The sequence below is a fragment of the Tripterygium wilfordii genome, chromosome 15 (genome assembly GCF_013401445.1).
Source record: "Tripterygium wilfordii isolate XIE 37 chromosome 15, ASM1340144v1, whole genome shotgun sequence".
NCBI lineage: Eukaryota > Viridiplantae > Streptophyta > Magnoliopsida > Celastrales > Celastraceae > Tripterygium > Tripterygium wilfordii.
The window spans coordinates 3,972,106-3,988,031 of record NC_052246.1 but is presented as its reverse complement, the minus strand read 5'-3'; the positions used below and the strand labels follow the sequence as shown (position 1 = coordinate 3,988,031).

The 15,926-nt window shown below is 35.5% G+C and overlaps 2 protein-coding genes and 1 long non-coding RNA gene across 4 annotated transcripts; all 3 read left to right on the top strand.

Annotated features, from left to right (window-relative positions):
* Positions 1 to 1,558: 1,558 nt before the first annotated feature.
* LOC119980045 (novel plant SNARE 11-like) lies at positions 1,559 to 7,785 on the top strand. 2 transcript variants are annotated; one of them, XM_038822697.1, is made up of 10 exons: positions 1,559 to 2,187; positions 2,512 to 2,604; positions 2,960 to 3,053; positions 3,152 to 3,189; positions 4,191 to 4,285; positions 4,680 to 4,759; positions 5,450 to 5,506; positions 5,652 to 5,744; positions 5,831 to 5,905; positions 7,339 to 7,785. In XM_038822697.1, exons 1-10 carry the CDS (start codon positions 2,108 to 2,110, stop codon positions 7,426 to 7,428), a joined length of 795 nt encoding a protein of 264 aa, XP_038678625.1. In that variant the 5' UTR covers positions 1,559 to 2,107; the 3' UTR covers positions 7,429 to 7,785. The 2 variants fall into 2 exon arrangements, with proteins under 2 accessions (XP_038678625.1, XP_038678626.1); XM_038822698.1 differs by having other exon boundaries at positions 1,958 to 2,187; positions 2,456 to 2,604.
* A 3,153-nt stretch (positions 7,786 to 10,938) lies between these two features.
* On the top strand, positions 10,939 to 14,232 carry LOC119980010 (probable serine/threonine-protein kinase PBL19). The gene is made up of 4 exons (XM_038822650.1): positions 10,939 to 11,875; positions 12,704 to 12,964; positions 13,126 to 13,248; positions 13,512 to 14,232. Exons 1-4 carry the CDS (start codon positions 11,528 to 11,530, stop codon positions 13,947 to 13,949), a joined length of 1,170 nt encoding a protein of 389 aa, XP_038678578.1. The 5' UTR covers positions 10,939 to 11,527; the 3' UTR covers positions 13,950 to 14,232.
* A 520-nt stretch (positions 14,233 to 14,752) lies between these two features.
* LOC120017109 lies at positions 14,753 to 15,706 on the top strand. The gene is made up of 3 exons (XR_005472097.1): positions 14,753 to 14,914; positions 15,024 to 15,139; positions 15,243 to 15,706. It is a non-coding gene; the product is annotated as an uncharacterized LOC120017109 (long non-coding RNA).
* The last annotated feature ends 220 nt before the right edge of the window (positions 15,707 to 15,926 follow it).

Genomic DNA, 15,926 nt, shown 5'->3' with positions numbered 1-15,926 from the left:
CTTTCTTGATATTGTAGTAGGAGGAGCATAGGTTTCTGGCTGAAATGCCATGGTCAGCAAGTAGACAGCCATATGTGTGTAAGCCCGATAGTTTTGAGAGAGCTTATTATTTAAAGGTGAAGCTTAGGTTGGGTACTTGGGTTTGCCATTGCTTATTTCTGCCCATTTCATCTTATGTCTGAAGAAAAGCATCGTAAAAATATAGAAAAGGAGAAACAGGTGAAAAGAAGCCTTTAGTGGCCTGGTTTTGAACTGCTTAATGTTATGCTTGCTGCAATTTCTACATTGATCCCTATCATCCCTCAGTGGTCAACACTTGGCTACGAATGTTTTCTCAGTGTGAATCCCTGTAATGCTTATGTTAGTAGGCTAGGTCTTATCTCTGGTTCTGATGGTTCTTTTTAGCATTGATGAATTTCCTCCTTTTTCTCAAAACAATTTTGTCTCAAATGCCGACTTTTCATGCCCACTTCCAGCTGCATTGTTTATGGGGTTTGAAGTTGTCATTGTCTTTGATGAAATCCCATGGATGTTGTTGCTTTTCATGCTTGGAGTTCCAGGTTGCCATTGCACTCTTGATTTGGTTTGCTCAGTGGCTTCCTGTTCATGTTTCATTCCAAGCTTAAGTTTGCTTGTTTGGCTTTCAAGTCTAGCAATCTCACTCTCCTCCATACCCAACTCTGCCAATAGCTCCTTTGAAACTCGGTATTCAATTTGCCAAACAACTTTCGAATGCCGCATTATGCTCGTTTTTTAAATTTAAAAATATCTAATAAAATATTTTTATTTTATTTTAAATATGTAATATATTTTGTAATTTAAATATATAAGAATTTAGACTATGCATGAATTATTTGAATTGTGGAACAATTAGACGTTTAATCGCTTTTGCTGAAGGTAAAATCCATGATACCCCCAAACATAATTTGCCATGATATATATAATTTCCTTTGAAGTTGTGCTTTACAGATTGATTATCCAAGTTATTCCAGTGTTTTAAGTTGCATATTAAGCTCTCTTTTTTTTAGATCTTTGGACTAGAAAAAGATTGTTTCTAATATTTGAATCCATATGATATCATCAGTCAAAATAAAACATAATCATGGTTCAATCCTCTTTGAAAGCATGAACTCACACATATATTTACCATGTGCGTATTTGGTTTCCGAGTTAGTTTGTGGGTTAATATACAGTTCGACAAGTTTTAACCGGTGCGCACCTGACCCACGTGACAAAACCATGGGTCAAATGATTATTTTAACTCCATCGATCATGTGGCCCATTATATCCATCACAACACGGCCCATTCCCTTAAATACTTGATTTGGGATTTTAAATTAGTTGGAGATATACAAAAATTGTGGGTCCGGATGTAAAAGGAAAAAAAGAATAACCGTACAATGATTGGCCCATTTGGAGGAGAGATCGTGACAGCCGACTGACAGGTAATTGTAAAAATTTAATCGGATGGACGAGATCATCTGTAAAGCTTTACACCGGCGCATATTACACATGATCAGACCGTCATTGGCGGTTTAAACGGGCCAAAAGATCGGTGATTTTTAAACGCCACTCTGTCGTGAGCAGAAAATTTTTAAAAAATATAAAAAAAATATTTTGTTCATCACGAGAGAAGGCCTGTATTGTTTTTGTGATGGTATAGAGGCTCTATAGGTCGGGAGACAAAGTAAATGATCAATTTCGGTCTCCCTGATCGCTTTCCAGAACCTACATTTTACGGATCTGATCTGACTTTTTAATTATTTATGTTTCGAATTTTGGAATCCGTTCATTTTGTAGAATTCGATGCCACAGATTTCGTGATTGAAGTTGTTTTTTGATTTCATTTGAGCTGCATTTGTTCCATTTTGTTCGAGCTTGCTACGATGATTGCGTGATTCGGTTTTCAGCATTACGAGGATCGGATCGGGAAGGGAATGTGCCATCTCATTGTTTAATGCCGAGTGTTGATTGCCATTTGTGTATATAGCTGGTTCAATTACGTTTGTTTTTGAGGAGGACATTTGTCAGTTTCCGTGTTCATTCCGATTTGGATTTTGGAGGGAAGGTTACGCATCTGACTTTGAACTTTTTAGTTTAAATTTTTATGATGGATCCGTTATCGGCGATCAGTGAAGAGCTAGCAGAGATGGACGGACAAATAGCTGACGTTTTTCGCGCACTATCGTAAGAATTTTGAATTTTCTCTGTTGTTCATAGTGTTCATGTTGCAATCAGATTTATTGTGCATTGGTTGCTCTAGTAATTTTTTTTCAAATGAAAATATACAGTATGTTTTATCGCGTTTGCTCATATTTTTTATTATCTAGGACTGAAACCGATAATTGTAAGACTAAAGTTGAAAACTACCGTTGTGTTTTTGTTATTTCAGTGTTGGTACTGTTTGTTGATGTATGTACTTTTTTATGAGCTTATGCACTCTTGTTTTGCTTAGAATGATGCACCATTTCATGGTGTTTTTAATGTAAATTGTAATGCAATGTGCTCCAGAACTGGGTTCCAGAAATTGGAGAAGATTAAAGATGTTAATAGGCAGAGCCGACAGTTGGAGGAGCTTACGGGGAAGATGCGGGAGTGTAAGAGGTATTTCACAGTGGTCTTCTTTGTTTTTCTTCTTCTTACTCTTGATTATAGCTTTTGCCATTCAAGACGAAGAGTAATATGTTAATCTTTCATTACTTGGTTCTTTTTATTTGCTTAGAGTCATAGTGGAGTTCAATATATTCATCCATGCATGTGGTTAGCTTTTGTATTCTTCAGGAGTTCCAATTTCTGCAGTGGGAAGAACATTCTGTGAATGTCTGTAGACATTAGAATTAACGGACTCTTATATTGTTGTCAAAGCTTTGCATTTCTTATTATTCTTTTCCTTTATGTGGGTTTGTTTCTGGTAAAAGTTAGTCTATAGTGATTTTCTTATTCTAAAATTTACTTGCAGGCTTATCAAGGAGTTCGACAGAGAAGTGAAGGATATGGAAATTAGAAATGATCCTGACACCAACAAAATGCTTAATGAGAAAAAACAATCAATGGTAGGATGTTGATCTGTATGCTTTAAATATAATTTGGTTATCTTCTTACATGTTAACCAGTCAATGAGTTGTTGAATATATCTGGCATTTCCTCGCAGGTCAAAGAGTTGAATTCATATGTTGCTCTTAAGAAGCAGTAAGTGGTATATCTTTCCATCGAAAGAGTCAAAGTGTACTGTCAGATATGTGCCTTGTTTTCTGTTTCCAAGTGATAGCTTATCTCTTCTGCTTTCCTTCTCCCTCTCTCTCCTGCATTTAAATTTTGTAACAAATGATAGAAGTGAAAAAAGAAAACACCAGATGGGAGTGTGGGACATGGCATTCATGGACAAAGTGAGTTAAGATCAAAGAGCTAATATGTTGCTGAACTTCAGATAAAGAATCTCTCAGAGCAGTATGATTACTTGAGGGTGATATCTAGGATAAGATGTTTAGTTGTTCAGTTACTCTGTAAAGGCACTAGTCTTAATTTCTCTTTACTGTGTCAACTTTTTCTTAGTTTGCGGATTTCAATGGGATAGAGTTTGTAGGTTAAATTCTTGAAAACTGTATACATTTTCTCAGAAAACTGATTTTGAAGGACAGAAGATCGAAGGTTAAGTAGGTGACTAATAAATTTAACAGTGAAGCAGAAGCATTTTGTTTTAAAAATAATTCGAGTTAACTTTATTAAAATGTTTGGGCTTTTCATTCTTTTGTTGCCCTCTTCAATTTTTCCTGATGAAAAAAGAAAAGCAAGATGATGGAACGCTATATTTCACCATTATAAATAATGGAATCCACAAACAATAATATGCCTTTATTTAAGTTTTGAATTGCCACTAACTTCTGCACTTCTCTTGGTAGTTGAAATGCCTAGTTTAGTTTGACAATTTCATTGTCAACGGTTCATTGCCTGAAAATCTGTTCTGTAATCACTATATTCAGTGTCCTTTTCAAGTTTCTTTGTTATGTACGTGAAATTCACATTTCCTCCATAGTTATTACGTTTTTTGTGCCATTCCTCAAAAACTTTTTAATTCTGTTTAGTGTTATCATCATATATGTTTCATTCAGCTATTAGTTCTTTGTTTCCCATGCAATGCATCTGATATTTTTTTTCTGTACTTGTTTGACTTTCCTACTGTGGTGGAACAGGCATGCAGCTAATCTCGAAAGCAACAAGCGAGTTGATCTCTTTGATCAAGGACCTAATGATGGGTTTGCGGAAGAAAATGTGTTGCTAGCTTCATGTAAGTATATGATCTTCTGTTAGATAAAGATTAGTACTTCAATGATGTAAATTTTCTAAATACTGGGACCGAGTTCTCCAAGAATTCTCCTTTATGTAAATTAAGAAAACGGAAATGCATGTAGTGAATGTCACTCTCTTGTTTGCCATAACAAAGACAGTTTTGTTCTTACTAGCATGCTTCATAGGCTCTAGAGTATCTCAAATTTGTCAAACTATTATCCATGTTGGTGCTGAATCTACAAGCTAAACCAAGGCATTGTTTTTAGCCCCTTTTATAATTTCATAATATTCTTTGTCCGATTAGACCTTGGCCCCTATAGTAGGTTTGATCTGAGACATTGTTTTCTCATTCTCATTTGAACTATGCTTGATAACAAGCTTTTTATTTTCAGCTATGACAAATCAACAGTTAATAGATGATGGAAACAGGACGATGGATGAGACCGATCAAGCAATTGACAGGGCAAAAAAGGTTAGCTCGTGTCTGTGTGTATATCTATGTAAGGCAGAAGATTGGCTCATATTTTGCATTTTTCTTGAATTCCAAGCTGGCTTTTGAGATGAATGTTTCACGGTCAATTGTGGTTATACTGAATAATCTTTTTCCTTTTCCTATTCATTACAGTGATATTAGCAAATCTGTGTTTTTGGGATAACCAGTTGGTGTATAGTGCCTTTTTTTTGGTCTCTCTTAAGTTTAAGAACTTGAAGTTTCTAACAAATCCCTTTTTTTGGCATTCAAGAAGTTTTCTATTTGAGTGAAACTTGTTTGATGCAGCAGGAAGCAATTTCATCCACACTTTCAGTTTTCTCAGAATTGACTTATTAGGGCCAATATAAGCTTTTTCCGAATTTTATTGCCATGAAGAAAGTTAAACACTTCTCCTTTCCAGTTTCCATATCTCTTTTTTTTCTGGTTTGAGGGTATACCAATTTAGATCAAATTTTTGAGCTTATAGCAGATTCTAGTGGCTCAACCCAGCTTCAAACACTGCTGTTATTTGTATGGTCAAAATAACCGAGAAACCTTAAAAAGTGAATGTGTATATATTCAAGCTCCAACAAAGAATCATGGGAAAACTCCAAACAAATTTTCCTTTCCGTAAGTATGATTTGTAGACTTTGTTCAAATAAGATTGACAATTGTTCATGTTTATGGCAGGTTGTGCATGATACAATCAATGTTGGAACAGAGACAGCAGCATCTCTGAAGGCACAGGTACTTTATTTGAAGTCTTTAGAAAATCAGATATTGTGGTACTTTATTGTATCTTGGATTCAGTTTGTGGTTTCTTTTTCCCCGTTCCTCTCTTTAAAAATTCAGTAGCACGCAGAGCTAAGACATTCAATTCTTCTAAGTTCAGACAGAACAAATGAGTAGAATTGTTAATGAGCTGGACTCTATCCACTTTTCAATCAAGAAAGCTTCAAAACTGGTCAAGGAAATTGGTAGGCAGGTTAATATCTGAAATTTTGCCACCATTTCTTAAAGTTATTCTGTTTAGTTGTAATACAGTTAACTTACTTGAGTATGTTCCAATAGGTTGCAACTGACAAGTGCATTATGGCATTGCTCTTCCTTATTGTCATTGGAGTTGTAGCCATTATCATCGTGAAGGTATGTCTTCCACATACTTTTTTATGTTTTTCATTACTTGCAAACTTCGAAAGATCTTGGTCTCCGTCATCTATTGTCAGTAGTTGGAGTCTAACTTATATGATTCTTCTCAATATAAATACAGCTTTAGGGGGTTTTTTTTTTGGTTGAATTTTTTTTCCTGACTGCACCTTCTTGGACCCAATTAATCATTTTACTATACTTTGTTTGAAAAGCACAATTTATTGAGAAGGAAAGAGCATACAAGGGGGCTATTTTTCCTACTATACCCATTTCTCTTCTTTTATACCTGTCAACATGAATAGTAAATTTTTGCCTCAGATTTGCTGAAGCTTCCCCCTCTCCCCCTTTTTGTCTGGCAGACATTTTGCATTGTTTTAATGTAATAGACTAATAGCAAGCATAATATCTAATAAAATTACTGTAGGTATAGTATGTACTTTGCATAGGTGCTCACAACTGATAGTTGGCATCCCAGGCTTTATGCTCTCTTTCTGGCAGGAGTTTCGTCCATTTGATGCATTACTTGATATCTTATTAGAGATGGAATTTTTCCTGTTTTAGTTACATCATCCAATTTTGTGTTATATGTGACCTATTCAACCATTCGTATGAGGCCTTTTGTCGTTTTAAAAAAACTTTGTGGCAACCAAGGTGGTCTCTGATCTTTTCCCAACGGTAGTTAATTGCTGGGCAAGCACACCCCCCTCTGTTTTGATGGTCTCTTTATCTCCAAGTAGATTGTTGTTTAATTCTAACACTCTTACGAGTCTTAGATCCTAACCACAAAAAGGGAAAAAAAAAAAAAAGGAGAGAAGAACTAACTACTGATACATAGGTAAAAGATAAACAACTCCCACTGCAACTCTTGTGAGGTTGTTTGGAGTAATTGAACCTACGCCTTCTAGGTTGTACCACCGTAACTCTATCACAAAGTCATATGTTTGCATGTAACTACTGTCAGAGGTAAAAGTAAAGGTAAACAATTCCCGTGTACAAGGCTCCCGCAATGGACGGGTCGGGGATAGATGTGATGTACGTAGATCTTACCTTCACATGATATGTAGAGAGGCTGTTTTCAGGAATTGAACCTATAATTTCCAAGTTGCACTCCCACAATTCTACCACTGGGTCACATGCTTGCCTATTTCTTTGATTATTCAGCATGTAAACCCGAATAACAAGAACATCTGGGATGTTCCAAAACACCCCCTCTGTTTTGATGATATATCTTTATCCCTAACCCTAAGTAGATTGTTGTTTAATTCTAACTCTCTTGTGAATCTTAGATCTTAACCACAAAAATAAAAAATAAAGAACAGGAGAGAAGAATAACTACTGTTACATATTAAAAAATAAAAAATAATGTTAGAGAGGTTTTCTTTCCAACATCATTGTTAAGCAGGTTATTTGATCTTTCTTTGATTATTCAGCTTGTAAACCCAAACAACAAGGATATTCGAGATATTCCAGGATTAGCACCACCTGCGATGAATCGAAGATTACTCTGGAATCCTAATTAAAGAGCAAGGAAGTGGCCCATCTCACAAGATTTCAGGATTATCAGAAATCCAAGCGGATCACCCTGCGTTGACCAAGTCCGTTTAGCGGATTATCTGAATTTTTCAGAAGAGCTCGGGTAGTTCTGCTAGGTGTGTGAAACGTTATTTGTTGTTGTAGTCACTGAATTTATTTTTGTAACAACTTCTGTATGATTAATTATGTTCCCTTGACTAAAAGATCATGCCCTATTGAAGATGTGAAAATATAGACTATAGAGTGTGTATTCAAGATTGTTTAGGTCCATCTCGTGTAATTCCACCTTGATCATTCTTTTCGGGCTGAAATTTGTTGCATATTGATAAGTTGCTTTATTTGTCCATCGCCTCCTATGTAGGGTTAGCATGATATTTTTCTTTAGTATATTAATTCTGTTTTAAATAGCTTCATATTTGAGGTCTATATAAGGGCTCTTTCACTATTGCGAGGCAGGAGAGAGTCCAATCTAGGGCTTGCCATTTCTGTTTAGATATGACGAGAGAGATCTTGTTTGCATGGCAAGTGTTGAGTCAAAAGTTAAGACATGGGATTTGGTTTGACTGGGTTGGTGGGTTCTGATGACTAAAGTGGATGCGAAGAAAATGAGTAATGTCCAGGATCTTTCTTTTCTTGTCTTGAATTTATTTCTCTCTCTATCAAAATTTTCCATGAAATGGGGATGAGTTTCTAATTTCTAGCTTCAATTTTGGCTCCAATTCTCCATCAAAATTATGTTAAATTATGAATTAAAATGTGTGATTAAGTATGTTGGTATTCATAATGTTAGAATAAGGAGTAGATATCTCATTGACTCATCCCCTCTCTCCTCAATTCTCTCAATCTTCCGAATACAGAGTTTTGAGGAGGAGAGGACCCTTCTCCCCCACCCCCATCCCCAACTCCATACCCATTCCACCTCCACCTCTCTCGTTCAAATTTGATTTTCTTGGGGGATGATAAGGTTTTATCCGACGGTGACGTTCGTCTTTTGATCTTCATGATCAAGGTTGCGAGGGTTATGTCTCAAGGCTACAACACATGCTCCGTTCTTTGACGAGGTTTTAAGGCAATCCCTCATCGTGCATTTGTTGCTCCAAGGCCTTGCCTGTCTCTTCAAACGAGTTTTATGTCTATTTTAGCTTGTATGTGGCATTTGCTATTGTTTTGGGTCAATCATTTACTCTTGATTTAGGTGGACATTTATCTTCTAATGTTTCTTGAGGATTTCCTCGTCAAAAAACTGTTAGAATATAATAAATTTTGAAAAAAAAAATTCTAAATCATAAACACTAAAGATTAAGTCCTAAATCCAAAATTCTAACTCTAAACCCTAAACATTAATTTCTAACTCCTAAACTCTAATGTAATGTTGAAAAAAAAAAGATTTATCATTATTTTTTGATGGAAATTAGAGCCCCTCTCACCCCATGAAATTATTGCTTCTTTTTTTTTTATCAGGCAAAGGAAATCTTATTGTTTCTAATATCAGTTAAGTCTTCCAATCTTATTTTTAGTTTTTTGAATAGATGGTGTTTCATAAAGCTACAAAAAAAAAAGGAGGTGGTATTTGAAAGTTGAAAGATGAATTGGTTGACTAATGACTTAGAGCATTCACATTGGTATCTCTTAACAGATTCTCTATTTTATCTACAAAATGTCACTTTTTAATAGTTTACAGATTCTCTATACAACAACCACTGCATCGGTATCTCTATTCTAAAACTCTACAGCATTAAAATATTAGTTTCTTCTTATTTTATTATTCCTTATGTATATTATATCATTTCAAGTAAGAATTAAAATGTTTACGAAATATATTATAGTTTATATATTAATTTTAGACAAAATAATTAATATTAAATATAAATAAAAATATATTAGTACAAATAATTAATGTATCTCTTAATGCTTGAATATTTTAATGAAGAATGAATATTTTAATGAAATGATATCAGAATAAAAAATTGTTATGTAGAAAACCATCTGGGCAATTTTTTCCCAAAAGCGAGCCAATATAATAGTATTTTTTTAATCCTACCGACTCAATAAGAGTGCGCCAGAGTTATTGACAAAAGTCGGATGTCTGAATTTTATGTATTTTGAACAGATACCAATACAAGTGGGATTGGATGAAATTCTATACCGATCTCTCGCTAAGTAGCAACAGACAGTGTTTTAGAGTAACCAATGCAAGTGCTCTTAGGAGTACCAACTGGGTGGTGCTGCTTTTCTCTACAAAGAAGAAGAAAATGAGGAATTAATACTGCTAATTAAATTTCTCAGTAGGTAAGGGTTTCATTCATCTTTGTAAAATTCAACTTTTTAGGTAAGAAATTTTTTTTCTTCCAAAAGTTAAAAAGAGGTCTAAATGCCATTTCAATTAAGTCAGAAGTCACCCAAAAACCTTAAAAGCACTTCCAATCAAGAAATCAATAATGAAAAGTCCCATTTGTATTATGAGGGCGTGTGTGGAAAAAACAATAAAATAAAAATGGGGTAATAATTCTTCCAATAACATTCTGTTTCGAACCAAAAATCAATTTATTCAGATTAGTGAGATTTTTTAATCATGGAAGCATGATGATGAAAGGTCAAAATGACGTACACAGACAAATTTGTCTCCAACAAAATAAAATAAATTAAAATAAAATGAAATGTCTGCGAAAGACCAAGACCAAGAAGGTCAAATAGATGGATTACTATGCGTACACTTAATCTTGGTGGGTCAAGGGTTTTAACACGCATTTGTTTAGACAAAAACTCCGTTTTCGTTTTCGTTTTCTTTTTCTTTTTGGATGATAAATATTTATGAGAATGAAGTGTTAATCAAACCCATATTTGAGTTGAAATTGAGATATTAATACGAGTTTTTTTCTTCCTAAATCGGAGAATCTATTTGAAAGATGTTGACGATAAATTTGTTCAAAATTACCAACTTATTTTAGGGAGTTGATGCTGATTGTTTAGGTTTATTCAAATGGAGTAACAACCTTTGTTTGTAAAATTATAAATCTGTCATTGTTTTGAGAGCAAAAGGAGTGAAATATTAAATGATAAATTCAGATAATTTTTAAAAATATTCGTGTTCTTTATTTAATGTATTATTCATTTATTCTTAACAACCCATTTCCAAAGGAACACATTCTCTATATTATTTTTTTAAAATAAGAGATAAGAATGTAATAATTACATCATGGGTGACTCTGACTCACGAGTTAGCTGAGGCATTATCGTTGACAGTTCATATACTTTAATGCAGATAAATGATTCTTTCTTTTAAAAGCTTAAAACTCCTTGACAAAATCAATGAAATGGATTAATTACAGATACTTGTTAGGACAAAAAAAAGAGAAAATCAAAGGTCAAAAAGTCTTTTGTTACAGGAACTATACGCGCAGACCGTGATGTAATAAAAACTTTGTGGAAAGCAAGCAAGAAGAAACAAATGCATATATGAAGCCATACCCCTTGAAGAATGTTCTTCTTGGTCTTATAACTTGTGGACTGATCATCTTCCAGTCTTAAACATCTGTCTTTTTTCAATCTGTTTTATTTTCGTTTCACACTAGCCAGTTGCCACAGTTTTCTTGTCTCTTTGTGTGCAAATTTGTAATGTGACAGTTCTATACTTTTCTGGATTTGAAACAGTATTTGGCTTCTCTTTTGGGTCTTGGGTTCTTGCTCATACTCGTCTTAAGCGACGATACGTCAATACCCAATTGTCCCGTTGAACACCTCTTCAATTCTTATAAATTGTTTTCTTATCTGTTTTTTTTTTCTTATCATGGGTTCTCTCATCCAATTTGCATCTGGGTTTTCTTGTTGTCTTTGATTCCTGCATAATTGGCTTGTTTTGATTATTTTTCCATCTGGTTCTGATTCTTCTCCTGTTTGGCTTCTTCACATTGAAGGTCCTTCATTTTTCTTCCATTATCCTCCCTTCCAATCCGTCTACATGTGTTAGTTTGTTCGCTATCTACTTGATCAAATTCCTCGAAGAAAACCTGCTTATTTAGTGGTTAGTTGCAGGATTTTGTCATAGTTGAGTTTTGGTTTTGGGATTGAAAGTTAAAAGCTTGGAGAATGAAGTGCTTTTTCATATTCAAGGACAAAACCAAGGAAAAGAAGGGAAGACAAACTGCCTCAGCTTTGAAAAACCAAACCAGTAAATCAAATGATTCAGCTTTGGCTCCATCAGCGAGATCGCTGCCATCTCCACGGAGCATACCGGAATTGTACAAAGAGAATGAACACAATTTGAGAGTTTTCTCTGTTCAGGAGCTCAGAGAGGCAACAAATGGTTTTAGCAGATTGTTGAAGATTGGAGAAGGTGGTTTTGGTAGTGTGTATAAGGGTCAGATTAACCCTGCTAATGGGAAAGGTGATCCTATGATCGTTGCCATTAAGAGACTGAACAGTCGAGGCCAACAGGTATGAGGTTCTGTTCTCTTTGTTATTGTCACGGTTACCCTTTATTGTCATATAATATTTGTGGTTTATTAAGCATTTTAAATGTTAGTAGCAATGGTTGACATATTTTGCTGATATCATTTGAAAATTGTATGAATTAGTTTTGTGTTGGATCTTTCTCAGAATTTAGTATCAAAAGGATGACATTTTATGGGTTGGTTGAAGAATTACCCCTAAATTCCGAGCAGGGAAATCCCTTTTTCCTTATCAAATGGTTGATGGTTGCCTTCTTTAGTTAGTGATCTTATATTGGTGATAGTGAAAATTTTAGATATTGAATCTGTTGGTGTTGATACCTGAGAGTATACAGCAAGTAAAGAGAATGTTGCCGATCAGCAAGAAAGTTGGAACTCTTGGTAAAATATAGCAACAAAGAGAGATATTTCTAGACTAGGGTAATGCTGAATGTATTTGCTTAGCTCTCAATATGTAGTGCCTGAATATCTCAAGTAGAATTACTGATGAACTGTGGCTGATTCCTGAAATTTGCTTTTAGGGGATCAATGCAGGTTCTTGTTTATCTTGGCTTGATTGTAGTTGGTTATATGAAAAAGGGAAAAACTCAAAGACGATAGTTGAATATGTACTTGGTTAAAATAGTTGGAAGCCGATTTTGTGGTTGTTCATACTTCATAGTAGTCTGATTCAGAAAAGGGTAAGGTAATCTGTTTGGTGTAGTTGTTGCTCCCTTGCATTATTTATAGCTGCCATATGAGTTGTACACTTGTAGAGTATCTTTATCAACAGATTGATATGTGTTTCTCATGGTAAAGTTCTTGTCTCATGCAGGGTCATAAAGAATGGCTTGCGGAAGTTCAGTTTCTCGGTGTTGTTAACCACCCAAACCTGGTAAAACTTCTAGGATACTGTTCAGCAGATGATGAGAGAGGGATCCAACGGCTTTTGGTATATGAATTCATGGCTAACAAAAGCTTGGAAGATCATCTTTTCAACCGGGCTTTACCTACTCTCCCATGGAAAACAAGATTAGAGATTATCCTTGGCGCAGCTCAAGGATTAGCATATTTACATTCGGGACTGGAGGTCCAGGTACCATTTTATCTCGACATTCAAAATATATGAAAACACAGCAGTTTTAACTGCCAGCTGCATATTGTACCAACAAGTTGTTCTACAAAAGTAAAAGTAAATGAAAGATGATTTAGCTGATCATATGAACTGATGCTGTTTTCTCTTTTGCTTCTTGACAGGTCATATATCGAGATTTCAAGGCTTCGAATGTACTGTTAGATAAGGACTTTAAACCAAAGCTCTCAGATTTTGGGCTTGCAAGGGAAGGGCCAACTGGTGACCGTACTCACGTGTCAACAGGGGTAGGTAAATAGTGGATTTCATAATGGGGTGCATTTCATGGATGCTATAGTGAAAATTATGAATATACGATGGCAATCCCCATTTTGTGTTAGTTTTGAAACGCTTAATGCTCGAAATGATGTATATGAGAAGCCAAGTAATGACTCATTTTGCTTGTTTTTGTTTTCATGGTCGTTTTGCAATTATTTCTGTTTTGCCAATAATTTTCCATTTCAATCTGATGAAGCTATCTTAACAATGTCAGATTTTGGTTCTGTTGCAGGTGGTTGGGACTTATGGGTATGCAGACCCGGAATACATAGAAACCGGCCATCTCTCGACCCACTCTGATATATGGAGTTTTGGTGTGGTGCTATACGAAATCCTCACTGGTAGGCGTACTTTGGAAAGAAACCGCCCAACGTTGGAGCAGAAGCTCCTTGAGTGGGTGAAACGATTTCCTGCTGAGAGTAAAAGATTCAGCATGATAATAGACCCAAAACTCAGAAACCAGTACTCAATAAATGCAGCTCGTAAAATTGCCAAGTTGGCAGATAGCTGCTTGAACAGAAATCAAAAGGAACGGCCATCAATTGATCAGGTGGTTGAGAGCTTGAAGCAAGCAATAAGAGATTCGGACGTGGGAAACACTTCTCTGAATGGAAGCACCAGATCACCTGGATCTCAAGTTGTTCAGCGCAAACCAATTAAGGTCGTGTAAAGAGATCTTTGTTCTCTTAAAGAAAGCCAGCATGAACCAAAACTTGTCTGCTGACTTAACATCTGTTGAGTTTTTTCCCCCCTTCTCCTCTCCTCTCGTTTGTTGATAGGTCTAGGTGTTGATTCTGCTGAACTCAAATGAGCAAGGCTTGTTCAACAACATGAGAGACTAAGAAATAAGGCATTTGAAGAGATCAGTAGAGGATTGTAAATCTCCATATCTAACTTTAGTTGTGATTGGCATTATAAAAGTAGAGAATTTGATATAATGCTCATTCTTTTTAGTATAAATTTATATTATTGAAACACTTGTGAGTTGCTCTTAGTGCATGTCTTATATGTTTGAGAAGTTCTGTAAGCTATATGTCCCCTTTAGTTCAGCTTGGAGCTTCAAGAACACACGCACCATAAACATAAATCAAAGAAGTTTTTGAGAGCAGTTTTAACATCACCTTTTTATTTTTATTTTATGGCACATAGAACTCAAACACATGGAACAACACACTCGCAAATATTCATAATATGCTGCCCGCATGATTTAAACTTCGCACCTTGGGCAGAAATAAACAAATGGTTTATCACGCTCACTTTCAGCATAGTCACCATACATACATCACCAAAGATTTACAAGCCTTTTAGAAGGCTCTAGTCTAGTCCAACTAATCTCCACCATACAAAATAAAAATACAAATAAAGTAGTCAAAATCTTATGCTTGCTTTGAGCCTTTGACTAGAGCACAACTAACATAGGTGCTTTTGGGAGTGTAATATTTCAGTTAAGGTTAGAACTTCGAAGTTTGAATCATACGACGCCGTTCCAAGTGAAGTGGGTGGGAATAAAACCTTAAAACGCGATTTAGTTTCAGTTTGCGCTCCCATCTCAATCCGACTGGAAGGAATGACGAAATCAGTCACTCTGATTCAAACAATTGCGTTTGCAGGACTCTTCTCTGGCGCTGCGTTCTGGTAATTCCTTCAGTTTCTTCGCTTTCCCGGCTAATTTCGCTTCTTCTCTCGCGTTTGTTCTTTCGAAGTAATACACTATTCCGAGCAATCTTCGTTTCTGTTTCTTCAGGTACGGCTTCGTGATCGGTAGAGAGTCCTCTCGGAAAGAGCTCGGAGATTTGATTGAAGATCTTCGCCGTGGGAACTCCGCCTCCTCGCCGCCTTCACATTGAGCTTGATTATGTGGTAATCTATTCTCTCCTTTTCTTCTTCATTATTTTCTTTTCCTTTTTGTGTATAGAAAAGTATATTTTGTTGAGGCATACTGTATATTGTGGTGGAAAACTAGATGGTTCGATTTTGATTTCCGTGCTTTGTCCACATGGAAGTGCATTTGCTAAATAAGGTGAGCACCGAACTGAACGCAAATAGGTGTCGATCATTTATCGGAAATTTTTTTAGTTGAACTTGCTTCTTTGCTACCAGGCAACGTGGCTTAATTTGAGCCAGAATGTGCTACACCTCTGATGTGATTTTGTTATTTCTAAAGAATTTCTGTGATATGGACTCGCGATGAAAGGATAACAGTTATTTTGAATGCTATATTTTGATTTTGTATACTTAAGGGAGTCTTTTCCGCTCCACAATGATAGCTTTCCTTTATGCATATTGCTGCACTGAATGCAAGTGAATAGCGTTGTGCCAGCTATTCAATATTTTAACTTTACCTCTTTATACTGTATTACTATATTATTTTTTTTGAAGTTTGTTTGAAACTTTTAAGCGTGGAAGCATCGGCTGATTTACAGTTACATATTTCAGCATTTTCTGATAATATTTAGCATGGAATGCTTTTCATATTGGTACATAAGTTGCTTTTCATATTGGTATGTAAGTCACCTGAGTTATGAATTGTTGTCTTGAAGTGTAGGCACCGGAGTTTTTGTAGAAACACAACATATGTTAATCAATAACTTCGGAGACTTAGAGCATGCTATAAAATAATGAACCAACTTATTGAAAGAATATTAGT